Below are 15,692 nucleotides of genomic sequence, written 5' to 3' on the forward strand. Positions count from 1 at the left end.
GCTCCTCCCTTCAACAGTGGGCTGCTTATAGCAGTGTGGCATTGTCAGTGTTGATACAAACCAGGTCATTCACAGGCTGGTGATCAGTAGTCAGTGCCTGCATTAAATGAGAAACTTCAGACTGAAGTGATGCTCTTTCTGATGTATTCTGACATTTGGAGCAATATGTTACTAACTACTCTTGCCCAAAACAATAACACTTCAAAGAAAAAATAAAAATTACACCGTGACAGATGGGAGATGCTTACAGACCTCAAACAAACCCAAATCCCAGGAGGCATGATCAGCATGTACAGAAGGAACACAGAGTGTTATATGTCATGTTTTTACATCATGTTTTCACCAAAGGAAATATGCAGGTCTTCAGGAACATAGCAGCTCTCACTGAATTAGGCAGCGTGCCAGCTTTCATAGGCTTCTGACAACATTAGTAACCCCAACATGATGGCTGTCCTGGGACTGGCTATGGCAGATTTGGCCTGAGCTACGGGGCACTGGCCTAGTGGACCAGTTTCATACAGTTAGTTCTTCCCTCCTATGTCCACCAGCCTGTGCAAATGGCAGACCCCTAGTCATCTCTAAAGGAGCAGGTCGAGCAGCTCTCTAGTCTCACTAAGAGGGGTGCTGCCATGCTCCAGTCCAGCTCGCACAGTGACACCCTTCCCGCAGCACTGCAGGACCACCTCCTCCATCTCTTTTCCCTAGTGGAAGGCTCCATGCCAGCAAATGTCACTATAGTGTCTCTGGGTATTCGCTTCTTTGGGAAGACAATAACATGCAACTTGCCAGACCTGGAAAAATTAAATAACAAATGCTACTTCAAGTTACTTACACTGAGATTTTTTTTTTTTTCTTGCATAAAGGGAGACTGTGATCTTTGCAGGAGCCTTTATGTGCCTTTATTTGGCTTCACAAGGCAAAGAGTCTTTCATACCTAATCATTTGTACATGCTGGAAATAAAAAGAGGCTATTCAAGAAGTGTAACAATATTATTATTTGAAGGTTAGGGGTTGCACTGGCACTCAGAGAAACTCTGCTCTAAATTCTGCCCCAGCCTACTTCTTGGGCAAATTACTTTGCCTTTCTGTTGTACTTGCTGCTCCCTTTTTCTGTCCTGGCTTCCTGGCGTTGGTGTGTCTCCAAGGTCCCGTCTTTGTGCAGCTCTGAGCCAGCAGAAGCTCAATGCCTTTAAGGCAGGAAGTCAGAACTGCCCAGCTCCTGCCTGCAGCAGCTCGGTGGAACTGCTCTGGCCAAGGCAGAAACTATTGGGGCAACTGTATCACAAATACCAAATCAGGGTGCAAAACAGGGGCCAGTGGGGAAAAAGCAGATGGGCAGGCTGTGTACCACCCTCAGCTCCCAAGCAAAGGGGAGAGGGGCAGATGGGAGAAAAGGGTATGTAAGGGAAGCAAATCATGTGACTGGCAGTACCTGTAGATCAGAACCGTGTTTGATTTCTTTGGTTCAGAGCAGGACAGTAAATCCACGGCTCCACTAACTTGTATTTGACTTGCTTCGGTGGCCAAGAGGGACCTGGTATGTTGAATTATTTCCCGGGTGTCAGCAAGGGGATACTGGATGCTAAGAGAGCATCAACCAAGATGCTGACTGTCACCAGTCATGACCTTTTTTGAACCTCTCCATGTTCCCTAGCAGTTGCATTTTCTCAACTGAAAACCAGTGTGAGCTCTGAGGGAAGGCCTTAGGGTTTGCACAACACAAATGCTTATTATTACTTATTAGGGCTAAAGAATGATACTCAACTAATGTGAAGAACAATGGACAAATCCATTTTTATACAGCAGTAGCTTAGATTATAACACTGCTCTATAAAACTTCAGATAGATGGGAGTCCATTCAGTTAGACGAGAGTCCAGCTAAGCATGGGAATGCTGTTCTTAGCTAGGCAGCTTCTCTAGAGCAAGTCTTACTGAATATCTAACTGTGGTGAAACTAGAAGTAGATGTGTGGTTGCAGTAGATGGTAATGATTATATTTTGTTGCATTAGTCAGTCCAGAAGCTAATAATAGAAATGTTGACGAAGACTGTTTTGCAAAGAAATACAACAATGGAAACGGCAAAGAAAACACGGTATTCAATAAGGTAGGAATCACCAAAGTGTCTAAGCAAGCAGGTACCCCACATTGTAAGGGCTGTTTGGTTCTGTTGTGAATTGCTAGAAATATATTCAAAGTTTGGCCTAGAAGGTTTTTTATGTGTAAATATAGAGTAGTAGGGGCAGTTGAGCTATAATATACTCAAATATAGCTACCAACAGCCTTGTTAAAATTGCTGTGATTGATTGGGAAGTAATGTTAGTCAGTATAAAAGCTTTGTAAGAGACTGATTATCAGTAACTCAGTTCTGATATAATTCCATGATGACTGGAAAAAGTTTCTCTCTCCTTGCATCTCCCTCCATGATCAGTTGTCTATTTTAAATAAAAATTATACACAGTCCAGATGGAAAAAAAATCACTGCAGGCTTATAAGAAAATATTGCCATTTTTGGCATAGGCTTCAAGAAGACTCCCAAGATTGTCAGGATAATTTTGCACTTATGGTGCAAGTGTGTTTTGCTTTATCCTGATGTTAACAAGAAGAACAAAATTTATTGTCTTCCAAATGTAATCTTACTATGGGCTATATGCCTGCACTTTTCATGATTGTACAACTTGTTTCTTGTTTGTTTCTTTGCTTTGTATTTTTTGGTGGACTTTTCTGGGTGATTACAGAATCCCTGATAATTGCAAAGGTACACCTTTGCTATTAAGTTCTTCAAAAAGAACTATGAAACATTTTTGTGGAGGGTGAAGTGATAAATATTTATTTAAGGATCTGACCATAATATGTCCTGACAGCAGTACTGTATGAGAGTCAAGCTCTTTCTGCAGGTTAGACCTTTGTTATCTTTTACATCAAGGGTGAATTTCACACCAGGAATGCTCTGTGCACTACAGAAGCTGAATGTAAGTCTCATTACTGAACTGAAACTGGACTTAGGGAGTAAATGCTTGTGGTTTGGGCTCAAAATTGCGCAGGTATCTCAAAAGGGTTCCCTGTATGCCACAGAAATGTGAGCAGTTCTGGTGATGTTTGGCTTCTGCTTTTCATCTTTTTTTCTGAAGTGCTGAATTATTCTTGCATGTGAGGACTGGAAAATTGAAAAGATGCTGGTTTTCTTTCTTGGTGGTGGTGTGACTGTCTTTAAACCATAGTTATACATGCCATCTTTATCACTGCTTCAGATTCTTGTGACAACTTGTGCATCCCATGAGAGACAGATAAGTGCTATAGAAATGCTGGCACACCTTAAGGAGAGGCAAGACAGAATATTTTTAGGAAACTATTTTCTTTATCTTTCCTTCACATGTAGGCTCTACTGGGTAGCTTCAGACAAAATTTGTTCCTTTAAGAGTAGCTAGAACTGGGAGCAAGCAGATGAGTTTTCATGCCATGCCTTAGAGCCTGAAGGACTAGGTGTCACTGTGTTTCTTCAGTATGAGCGAAACCTCTCCGTAAATGTTTACAAATGGGCAAGGGAATGAAGCTCCTACCACTTCTATCCTGTCTCCCCTTCACTCCAAACTGATGCCTTCCAGGCATATATTCTAATCTGAGGTGTGAGAGATGGATATTTTAGTGGTACTTAAGATACTGTAAACCTATAGTTGGCATCTGTTGTGTCATCCCACTTCTTTGAGGAAGCAGGGTGCATGCAATCATTTGACAGCCTGCAGCTTTGCTCCCGATAACTTCTGAACCTGTTGATGGGGGTCAGCTGTATTTGACAGAGAAGAATCTAATGTCTTGAAGACTTCTATTTACAAACTTCATAAAATCAATTTAGAGGCAAGAGATGAAAGTTAATCGATTTCCTGAAAAGTTGCAGTGTACAAGCTTGTATTGGACATCAGAGAAGTCACATAAGGGCATGTCACTATGCATGTCCCAGTACTAAAAAAAAAATTCATCAAATTTCAGTCATGTTGGGTCCCACTGCAAGATACAAACTTGACCAATCTTAACCTGCTTAAAAGCATTCAAAACTGCTTCCTTTAAATATCTTCTCTTAGATACCTTCGTACTAATTTGATCAAAACCCTGTTTTTTGGCTAACCCTGCTTCTTGTTGCTGGAATGACTATACTTGCTACATCAAATAAGTGATGTGATAATAGTTATTTTTAGTTGTTTTACTGTATTCAAAAAACCTCCAGTCCAAGCAGCACTTTTGGGTAACTTCTTCAAAGCAGAGGTGACTGGGGAGGTGGAGGAGGAAATGTCAGTGTACAGGACATGTTTCTATGTCTCTAAAATACACTGTAAGTACATCTTACTGAAGCCTGTTTCATAATTCTTTATTCAACCAAGCGTTCATACTTTTTTTTTCCCTAACCAGAACAAAGTGCTGTTCATAAAATAAGACCTTTGTAGTGCAGCATGTAGGTTTTTAATGCATTTTTTACGCTTTTATATACCCTCTAAAGATTTTCTAGCACATAGCTCACCTTTTCTCAGCTGACAACAATACATCAGTTTACACCACCTGCAGATGCAGCAGCTTTTGTGGATTACCACTTCATGTTTAAGCATGTGTAGCTTTCCAAAATGCCTCAGCAAAGTAAATATACAATGTATATTTATATATGTTAAGAAGAAAGAGTAGAGAACTGCAAAGAATGTGCGGCTCATACAACCAGGTGTTCAGAGGATGTGTAATTTGGATTTCCTTCTGCAAGTGCTGCTGTTGTCAATAGTGAAAGAAATGTAGCTAACTGTACAAATTTAATCAGACAGATGCTTAGATCTGTGGCACTCTTACTCCTGTGTATCTGATTTACTTATTTATCAGAGGGAAGATTATGTTAAAATCAAAATGTAGACTTATATAGGGAAAATGGAAGCTTTTAACTTGAAAATAACAAACTGCTATGGACAAGCAACCAATCTAATTGAGATCCTACACAGTCTGTGTTTTGGGCCAACTTCAGAAGTACTACGATCCAGCTGAGGTCCTTCATTTGTTGCTATATTATCTTTGGAACACCTAATGTGCTTCACTGACTAAACATGGGAATTAGGGTGAAGTGATATTTTATTAGTCAGTAAAAATAGTAAGAGGCAATATTTATTTTATTCAAGCTAAATACAAGAAAAGACAATACAGAAAGTCTCATGCCATTAAATTCACCTAAAATCCAACAGTATTGCTGAGATAAGGCCCTGTTGCTATCAAGCTTTTCCACAAATAGGCACTTGCACAAAACTCAAACCCTTTTAAATTCCTTTAGGTAAAATCAAAGGGAAAATATAGACAGTGGTATTTAGAATTTGCACATTTTTGTGGTGAAAATAAAATTGCCTGTAGTTCATCTTCTGGAATAGCTATGCTTTTCCTGCCCACATTTGTCTTGCCTCTGATCATTCTTGCTGCAGTTGTTATTTCATGTTGCAAAAGATCAAGTCAGCTTTAGTTTCTCTTTGCTCAGCATGGTTTGCCAGAGCTCTGTGGAGCACTCAGCTGGGGAATCAGATGCTGGTGCAGATGCAACTGGCATCACTGATTTTGTCACAGTGATGCCAGATTCCCCATATCCATCTTAAGAAATTAAATAAGTGAACAAACACTATGAAACACTTCTAAAAATTGTGATGGCTTTTCATGAACAGCAGAGACTACAAGGAAGTTCAGGAGAGGTGAACCAAAAGGAATTAGTCTGTTTTGTCTCTTTGTGGGTTGCTTTTTTTGTGTTTGTTTTTTTTTTTTTTTTCTTTGTGTGATCTGTTACAATATGCAATTTAGCAATTGTACATAAAGGAAAATTCTTCTCTTGTTAAGAAACCAAAGGTGACATAGTAGCTGTTTGGGCCAGCGAGCATTGCAGAAAGTATTGAATCAAAATGAACACTATAGAAGTCCACACAGCTGAGCCAGATTTTTCACCAGAGATCTAAAGTACCAGTAGGAAAAATTAGTAACATCATTATTCAATGCATATGGGTTTCTGCTGTATATATGTGGTAGAAGAGCATGTGTGATATCACCTGGTGTGCACTGTCTGTGCGCAGTGTTTTGCTACTACTTCCAAACGATATCCCTCCTATAAAAGAATAATAAAACAGCTCTCCTTGTGGACATCTCAGAATGGAAGTCCAATGAGCTCAGCACTCCTCTTCTTACACTTTCAGTGTTTTAATCCCACCTCATAGGATACTGCTGACACAGGGTATATATTTTGCTGTGAAACTCAGCATATGGATGGCAGTCTTTTGACTTGATTGTGCAATACAAATAGAATCATAAGTGCAAATAACTCATAGCCACAGTGGGCTCAATTGGAGTCCCACTCAGGTTAGAGGAATAACACCTTTAAAGTTTTATGAAGCCAATGTGGTATTTTATATAACAGCATTTCTTCAGTATTTCTTGAATGGAGCTGCCAGAGTCTTGCCTTGTGTGGAGCCCTTGGAGCTGCTGCTCTCCGGGGAGGCAGAAATGCAGTGGATTGGAGGGGAGGGAGTAATGAACTTTAAACGTAACAGAGGTTCATCGTTTAAAGGAGCTGGGGTTTCCTGCTGAGTGTGTGTGCTTTTGAACTGTTCTTTCTTGCCTTTTGATATTACTCATGAAAGATGATAGTAATATTGCTGCTCGCTTTCATTTTATGCAGCCAGTTCTAAACTCTTCAAATCCACTTTTATGCAGACTAGGAGAGAGAAAAATGCTTTTATTAATTAAGTGGCATTCTTTTTGTTCCAGTTTCCCTGGTTGTGCTTATTACCTTGGCTGCTATGTGTGCTTGGCTCTCTCAAGTCATTCTTCTCTAATGTGGTGGTGATGCGGGACAACCAGATGGTGTCCAAAACCCTGTTTTAGAGGGCTTTGTCCTCTTGGCTGAGCAACCCTAGTAACTGAAGTCAAGGAAGCTCTATTGTGCACTGAGGAATGTGGTGGGAAGCTGCTGTGCCCTTCCTAGCGCTCTCAGTGTTGGCATGAAGGAACCGGGGGAGCAAAGACCGACTTATTAAAAAGATCTCTCTATCTTCTTCCCACAAAGCATAACATCACATAACAAGCATCATACCTGCTCTGCTGGCTGACAACTACAATTTGTATTTAATTTTGCCCAAGCCAACCCACAGAGTTTACCTAAGTGTCTTTCTGTCCCATTCCATGTCAGACCAATTTTAAATTTAAATCTCATTGTTGTTGGTTATTGCCTAATCAGATTAGAGAGCATGTACCAAGTATCTTTACTGCTTTATTGCTGGTTCCTGTCGATTTTTGTACGTAAATCATAGTTTTTGAAGTATTATTGTATATGGAGAGTGTGGATTGGAGGTTAGAAGCTATTTCTATTGTTGTAATTTATTATTCTTGTTATTTCTTAGGAAAATTATTTTTCATAGCATGAAAAACTCCTATTTTCAAGCCTAGAGAATGAAAGCATATTTTCATTATCTCATACTGATTTGCTGTATTGCCATATAGGCACAGATGTCCACGCATAGCTATCACTGCCAGTAAAATCTCCAGCATGGTCTCCAAATAGAATAATGTAATCAGCAGAGGTCAGGCAGGACAGATGCAAACTGGTCAGTCCCCACCTCTATCCTCTCAAAATGAGCCTCTGCTGAGTCCTTGAGCTTGCACAAGCTTGCTGAATGTGTGTAGTGTGTGCAATGGGGTGTTTGCCAAAGGTTGTGCTGTATGATAAAGTTGAACACATCTCCACGTGTGACTGAACTTCTGCTTTCAATCTCTTTTAATATTAAAAGCAACGGGCTGTCACCCCCCCACGCCCCGCTTGACATAGACATGTGCACGCTTGCTGGGGGGTCTTGTGATGTTTCAGCATTACAGTAGTATTGAAACAGGCCGGGGCACCTTCTTCCAGGAGGACTCACAGAATCACAGGTTCTTTGCTTTATTCATGCAGATTTTTCTAACTAACCCTCCAGTTCATCTTCATCATGGACACTTACAGTAAAGTACTGCCTTTGTTCAAGCAGAGGCTTTAACGCATCCCCACAACTCTCCAGAGCCCGGTGGGGCTGAAACAGCAAGGGCAGGCTCAGTGCCCAGCTCTTCCCTGCAGAGCCAGTTTGTAGATACGAGGGGGTGAAGCCTGTTGGCTTGGTTGTTCAAGTCTGGAGATGCAGCACAGATCCTTTCCTGGAGCACCAGCTGTCAGGATGAGTTTCTCTCTCATTATGAGCCAAATGAGAGATACATATATATCTCTCCATGGAGTGTTGGTTTATTTGGGGTTTTTTATGTTGTTTTCAGTTTCTTTTCCCACTCATCCTCAACACACTTAGCCTCTTCCAGTACTTGGAAGCTCCTGCTGATGATAAAGCACAGCCCAAATGTAAATTGCAACAGGACCTGTTTGTAAAAGTACTAGAATACCCAGATGATCCTTAGTACAGCCTCTGTTGGCTAAAAAGAAACCCTTTCAGTTCTGTATCTTCATCAGTAGGTGGTGCTGGCAAACTGCACATTTGTTAGTGTACTCGGAGCTGCCTACACCACCGATTTACAAACGTGCAGGTGGGGAGGTCAAAATTTCAACGTGATCTCAATCCGGCCTCAGAACAGAAGCCTCATTTTGCTGATACAGTGAACTGTATTTCCTGGTGCGTAAGGAAATGCATTACCTGAACTGCTCAAACTTCTGACTACAGCCAGAAATGACACTTACTGGTATACAAAATTGGACATACTTGCATTGAAATATGGAAAACTAACTCCACAGATTGATGAAGGGGAGATATCTGTACACAGGACTTGTGAGGAGGTGAAAGTACATAAATGGAGTTTCCCTCTTTGAGTCCCACCTTGAAGCAGAACAGAGAGATAGGTTACAAGCATGATCCTTGTTTTTCCTCCTCACCCCAACATACCTACAGCTGATTCTTCTTCAGCTTCCAACTGAAAATTTTTGTTATTTCTTGTTGGAGGTGGGCTTATAATAAGCATTTTAATCACACAGCAATCTGAAATGAGAAGGTGAAGAAAAAGCACTGTTTATAACAGTCGATATGCTTTATAATGTTTCTTTTAACACACTTTACAATTAGAAGTGAATGGCTGATAATCTCAAGCTTCCTTTACACAAATCTGTAAATAAAACTATTGTTGATCATTGCATGACCTCATGGCCATCGTTGCCAACACTGCCGTAAAGTGTAGCTTCACACTGGCAAGTGTTTCATTTGTTGCAATCTCTGGTTTGAGGACTGGTGACTGGCATACAATAAAAGAAGTTAAGAGAAACTTGACAATAAATTGATAGTGAATGGGCATACAGTAGACATGCAATAGACTAGCCCACCTTATTTTTATTTTTTTTTTTCCCAGCTGAAGTAGAACTGTAGAAGTTTGCAGGAGTCACACATGCTTTAGAGTTGACTGAAATATCCCAGGTCATTTTTCATAATGTGTATTTGCTTCTTTGATTTTTTTTTTTCCTTTCTTTATTTAAATTTTGAAAATCTATATAGTGCCAGTAATGGTTTTTGAAAAGGTGCAAGAATGCAATCCACAGTAGGAAACAAAAACTGAGGGGTGATTATTGCAAAATGTTGTCTTACAGTGCTTAGAATTCTTATAATTTAACCTTAGTGAAACATTTGTCTTTTATTAACAGCTAACTATAATCACATGTAGAACTCCGCACCATTACCCAGGATTAAGTCTTGTTGCTTGATCTCGTTTATTGTTTAATTCCTTTGGGAGTATTTTAGAGTATTTTAATGTGTTGGATAAGTGCACGCTGTTCATAACTTTTTAAATTCACTATTAAAGGCAGCAAGTGCTATTTCTTGATAGCCACAACCTCTTGTAAATAAAGGAACTTTACAATTGTGAGAATTCTCCTTTACTTTCTTTAAATACAGAACGATTAAATGGAATAGTTTCATTGCCCAATTTCTGGGCTGTTTTATCTAAACTGTACAGTGGACTATTAAATAGAAATCTCATTACTGACTCATCTTACATATATATATAAAGAGAGATATAACCTCTTCTGGGCTATGTGCTACGTACACTGCGGTGCTGCATTTTAGAATTATTTTGGTTTTGTGGACTCATAGCTATAGGGGGAAAAAAAAGATGAATAACTGTGGCTTGGAGATCGTGTTGGGGGACGATGTTAGTTTTTCCCAGCTTCCTACTGAGTCAATAAGAAAAAATCCAAAGGGCAGAGCCAAGCTCTTTGGTGCGACACCGCGTTGCGACGCTCTCTTGGCGGCAAGGTCTCTGGTCACTGTATGTTCTCAAGTTGCCTAAAGTCCTGCTGAAGCAACGCCGAATGGTGTGATGCTGTGTTTTACAGGGCGATCCATCAGCTGGTAGAGGATTGTGGCCTAGCTGGCCCAGCACCCCGGGGCTGGGGGCTGGGGGGTCCCGCTTCACCTGCCAAGCCCCAACTCCCTGGTTGGGCGCCCGCGACCGCAAAGCTGCTGTCCACGTGGACTGGTGCTGAAATCTCTCGTCCGGCTGCTGCCAGAGCCTCTCCCGCCAAACCCAGAGACATGGCAACAAACGGAACCAAAGTGGCAGACGGGCAGATATCCACGGAAGTTGATGCTTCGATCACCAATGACAAGCCTAAAACCTTGGTAGTAAAAGTGCAGAAGAAGAAGACGGATGTTCCAGACCGGGATACTTGGAAAGGAAAATTTGACTTTCTTATGTCCTGTGTAGGTTATGCCATTGGCTTAGGGAATGTGTGGCGATTTCCATACCTTTGTGGCAAGAATGGTGGAGGTATGTTTGCTGTTTCGTTCTTACAATCTTGATGTATTTTTTATTAGAACTCACCATAAAAATTATCAGTAAAACAGAAGTTTGTTTTCATAGCTTTTTCATCTGTATAGGTATGCTTTGGTTTTGCTTGTTGGTTTGTTTTGGGTTTTTTTTGGGGGGTGGGGGGTGTGGGGGGTGTGTTTGGGTTTTTTTTCTTTACACTTGCCCAGGAGAACTGGAGTATTGGAGTCACTTTAGAGTGTGGTGCTCTGCTTTGAGGTCTGTTCTGGAGTTTATTCTAACTTCTAGTTGACAGGTGTTCTTAAAAGACCAAAAGGTATTAGAGCAGAACTGTAGCACATTGCCCTCCAAACCTTCAGTGCTCTCTTTTGGTTTCACTTTTTGAGAGGATTGCATACAACTTGAATTACTGACTCTGAGCTAAGCATAAAAAGCTAACTTCAGCTGGAAAGCAGCCAGTTCTGATTAAAGCTTTTTTGCTATTTGCATGCTCCTGTGATAGATGAAGGCAACAAAATGCACAGACTTTTGCATTTTAGCTTTTTACTTAAACAGAAAATATTGAAATGGTGAAGAGATATATTTTTTTCCCCATATTTCCACTTCTTGAGATACTGGTTCAGAAGTGTACACGTGATTTCCACTAACTCTTTGGAAAAGTTATACTTAATAGGAAAAAAAAAGGTGGGTTTTTTTTCGTGTATAATAGGGATGGAAATAGTGGGAACTCAGTAGTGTTTTTCCCCCACTGTAACAGACTTTTCTTATTTCTTTTTAGGTGCATTCCTGATTCCCTATTTCCTTACTTTAATTTTTGCTGGAGTGCCACTGTTTCTTTTGGAGTGTTCCCTTGGTCAGTATACATCTATAGGAGGCCTCGGAGTATGGAAGCTTGCTCCAATGTTCAAAGGTATAGTATGAATTTGAGTTATTTTCCCTTTGTTTCCAAGTTGCAAAAGTTGCACGAAATGACAGGGCAAGAATGTTTCTTTATGCCTTCGTATTTTTACTAAAACCATTATTTTCTACAGAAAACCCTAACTTTCTGAGGTGTAAAGAACAATTTTGAAACACACTAAAATATTAATCATTCCCCATTAAAAATAGCAAGAGTTAGACATTAGAATCTCAACAAACTTATTTTTGAACTTGAAAAACATTGATCTTTTTGTTTTGCTTTGTTAGGAACATATAAAGACTGTTCAAAATAGCATTTTAAATCTAGCAATATTTGTCTGAACAGGTATGGAACTCTGTTCACAGCAATTTGGTAAATGTTATTTCTAGTCAAGGTCACAGAGCTTTGTATCTCCTGTTGTTCTTTATTGAAATTCAAAGGCCAGACACTTTAAAGATGGCAATTTCATACTGAATTGCATAAGACAAGCTCACTCCACACTTTGATTTTAGCTAATTCAAGATTTCTCTTTTTAGAACCTCAAGATTTTAGTCTAGATTCTGCACAGACCTACAAACCTCACAAACTGTGCTTTTCACCCTCTAGTCTTAAATCTTTTGACAGTTAAGAGCTCTTGATTTGACTCCTGGGCCAGAAGAGGAAAAAGTTGCACATTGATTTATAAACTACTTCACACAGTAGGATGGACAGTTAGCATAGGGTGAGCTAAAAGTTTGTTTACAGTGGATTTTGTTCTAGGAAATTTTGTACTGGGAAAACCCAGGGAGAGGAAAATGTTTCTCACAGATAAGTATCCTAACTTTGCTGGAGTTACTGGTGTTGGTAGGGAACACAATGCAAGGCATCATCGTTTGGATAGATGTTGGGGAATATGGTGTAGGGGAGAGCTTTGTAGAATAGAGCTGATGGTTGGACTTGATGATCCCAAGGTCTTTTCCAACCTGAATGATTCTGTGATTCTGTGCTATAAATCCTGCTTTGCATTATACTGATTATTTTCAGCACTTGCTCCTGTTTAGTGTCATGTGGTAGCTGTCACCAGCCTGAATATTTTAAAATACCCCTGAATTCTCCACGTAGAGTAGGAGACAAGTCATTCTCATTGTGGAACCCCTGACATTTCTGTAGTCTGAGATGACATAATAGCATTATACTAAGCATCAAGCTCTTGGATCAGTGTATTAAATGGACAGCTGGTCTTATAATTCATACTCAACTTGCATGCATCTGCCAGAAGTTTCTGTGGGACTGCCATCTCACAGAATGAGCTGATTTAGCTCTTTTCCCTAGAAGTAAAAAATACCTGTAAAATCTAAGCAGCAGCAGATGTGACTGCCTACTACAACACACAGAGAACTGGACATGGTAATTAAACTTATAGATGACCAAACTATCACTCAAATTAGTGACCATTTTATAATGGTATTTCTAAAAATTTAACTTCTACAGAATTCCATAAATGGCATCTGCCCCATATGTTGTATTTATCCTTCTGAACTCTTCAACTGACACTTGTACAAACATTACTAAAAGTTGCCTTCTTTTGTTTCTTCTTTTCTTCTTTACAGGTGTGGGACTAGCTGCTGCAGTCCTTTCCTTTTGGCTAAATATTTACTACATTGTGATTATTTCATGGGCCATATACTACCTGTATAATTCCTTTACTACTGTAAGTGGGGGGCAGGGGGGAAGGGGTGGAATTGTTTGTTGGATGTAAAGCAAAGTGATATATAGATAAGCTGATTAATCTGTCTTACTGTAAAGGTGTGAGGTTAACATAAAATGCATAGAAATCAGGAGGATAAGCCCTTTCTTGCTAACAGAAAACTATTTTGTAACAATCCCTCCTTTTTAATTTCTTTTTCTACACAAGAAATGTAGAATAGAAAACTGTGAGGAAAATATTCCATTCCAAGAATACCAGTGGAGAAACGTAATAATAGGTTATTATTAGCCACAGGCTTCTCTTTCTTACTGATTTGTTTAAATGTCCTTATCTTAATCTTCAGAGCCACAGCTCTTTCATCTCTACCCTTTTGGTTTCACTTATCAGTCTCTGCCCTTTAATAGCAAGCATGCTTCCTTAATTCTCTGCTTACCTGCCAGGCATCTGTAAGTCATGCTCAAGCTTTGGACTCCTTGTCCTGGCGATGGTAACAAGAGTACTTGTACCCCTTTGCCTTCAAGCTTCTAGGGCAGTAACTCACCTCAGAAAAATTCTAATGTGTAACTGATTTTTTTTTTTTTTTTTTTTTTGGTCAATAGCAGCCACACAAATGATTTTTGGATTTAGATTTTTGGGAAATAGTATCATTTTAATGGTGGAGGTGTTTATTAAAGAAATCCCCATGGAATGGAAAGTCTGTGATGGAATGGAAGCTCTGAACTTCTGTTCATTCTTGTTAATTTTTGGTTTATTTTCTTTCCTTTTAACTTTTATTTTTAACTGCCTTTTTTTTCCCCCTCAAGGATGATTCATCAGCTGAGTAGGTCTTGTCTGATTTGTGGGTTTTGGCCATCTGAGGAAGCATTCTTACACAAGTCTCAATAATTAATGCATTATTGTTCAGTTATTGTCTCTTCTACAAATTTTGTTCATGCTTGCCTGTTCTCAGCTTTAGAAAATTATCCATTGACCAAATTTGCATAAATTACTGTCTGAGAGTGACATGATCGTTTCTTTTTTTCTTATCCTCAGATCTGTTATTGATGTGAAAGGTCAGTCACGGTCGAAGTGGTGCACTGGCCCATATTAGATGAACATTGACTTCTAATTCCCTTGAAGCCTCTTATCCTTGTATTTATAACATGCAGTACCCTAATACAACATATTCTGAGAGGAGTTTCCAAGATTTGCCAGCAGAAGAATATCTAAGTTTTATCTATATGAGAGTAATTCTAATGGACATCATGTGGAAACAGGTTCTGCTTCTCAGAACTTCTGAAAGATAACAGCATAATGGACATGTAGAAAATGCAGGCAGAAAATAGAAAATTTACATTTTTCTAATTGTCCCCTGATCTGAGGGGAGAATTAAAATCTCTGGTCAATAACCACCACACCTTTACTATCCCTAGTGCAACAAAAGGTAACAGGACCTCCAGGAGGTCCCTGCTGCTGCCCTTATTTCTTGTAGTGCACTCAGTGTGCTCTCACATGCTGAGAGGCATATCCAGAGCATTTGGGCTGATATATTAAAGAAAGAAATATTTTCACATCTGATTCACAAAATTGATATGAAGTTAAATAACTTATGTGGCAGACATGCACCCCAGGGAGATCAGTGCACTGCAGAACTCAAAGTATATTAGTTCTCCACTCAACTGTCATTTCTAGTAGAGAGAGAGAAACCTGAGGTAATGCTTACTTAAAAAGTGTTTGACTGCTTAGATTTTTTTTCTCTCTCTCTTTCTTAAATAGACTCTTCCTTGGAAACACTGTGAGAACCCATGGAACACTGACCGCTGCTTCTCCAATTATACCTTAGCAAACACCACCAACATGACAAGTGCCGTGGTTGAATTCTGGGAGTAAGCTGATAATTTTCCTCTGTATCATTCCTGTGCATATGCAAGGATCAGCTTGTTATCATTCATATACAATCTTCTGAATTAGTTGTCAAATATACCATTCTGTTGGCTTATTCTAGACGCAACATGCACCAAATGACTGATGGATTGGAAAAACCAGGGCAAATACGATGGCCGCTAGCAATTACTCTAGCAATTGCCTGGATTCTGGTGTATTTTTGTATCTGGAAGGGGGTAGGCTGGACTGGAAAGGTAAGATTAAAAAGCACTGTAAATACCTTTCAATTAAAAATGCCCATTTTACTCAAATATTCTGAAAATTCCTGAGGTAAGAGGCACTGGGGACAGTTTTGCTGGAATAGCTCTGTGAAGTATTTAATTTCTGTCTTTCTTGAATTGCTACAGCACCATGTTTTTGAAAGAGCTGGCTCCTCTGTAGCTAGGTCTGACCACAGTCTTAGA

The 15,692-nt window shown here is 39.7% G+C and overlaps 1 protein-coding gene across 2 annotated transcripts in view; it reads left to right on the forward strand.

Annotated features, from left to right (window-relative positions):
• Window positions 1–15,692, forward strand: part of SLC6A1 (solute carrier family 6 member 1) — a 62,920-nt gene that overhangs the window by 31,842 nt on the left and 15,386 nt on the right. For both annotated transcript variants that reach the window (XM_074914481.1, XM_074914480.1), the window contains 5 exons: window positions 10,347–10,780; window positions 11,559–11,690; window positions 13,268–13,368; window positions 15,121–15,230; window positions 15,350–15,482. In XM_074914481.1, coding sequence (XP_074770582.1) covers window positions 10,546–10,780; window positions 11,559–11,690; window positions 13,268–13,368; window positions 15,121–15,230; window positions 15,350–15,482 — 711 coding nt within the window. In that variant the 5' untranslated portion in view covers window positions 10,347–10,545. The remainder of the gene's footprint in view (window positions 1–10,346; window positions 10,781–11,558; window positions 11,691–13,267; window positions 13,369–15,120; window positions 15,231–15,349; window positions 15,483–15,692) is intronic.

The sequence above is a fragment of the Athene noctua genome, chromosome 10, assembly GCF_965140245.1.
Source record: "Athene noctua chromosome 10, bAthNoc1.hap1.1, whole genome shotgun sequence".
Taxonomy (NCBI): Eukaryota; Metazoa; Chordata; class Aves; order Strigiformes; family Strigidae; genus Athene; species Athene noctua.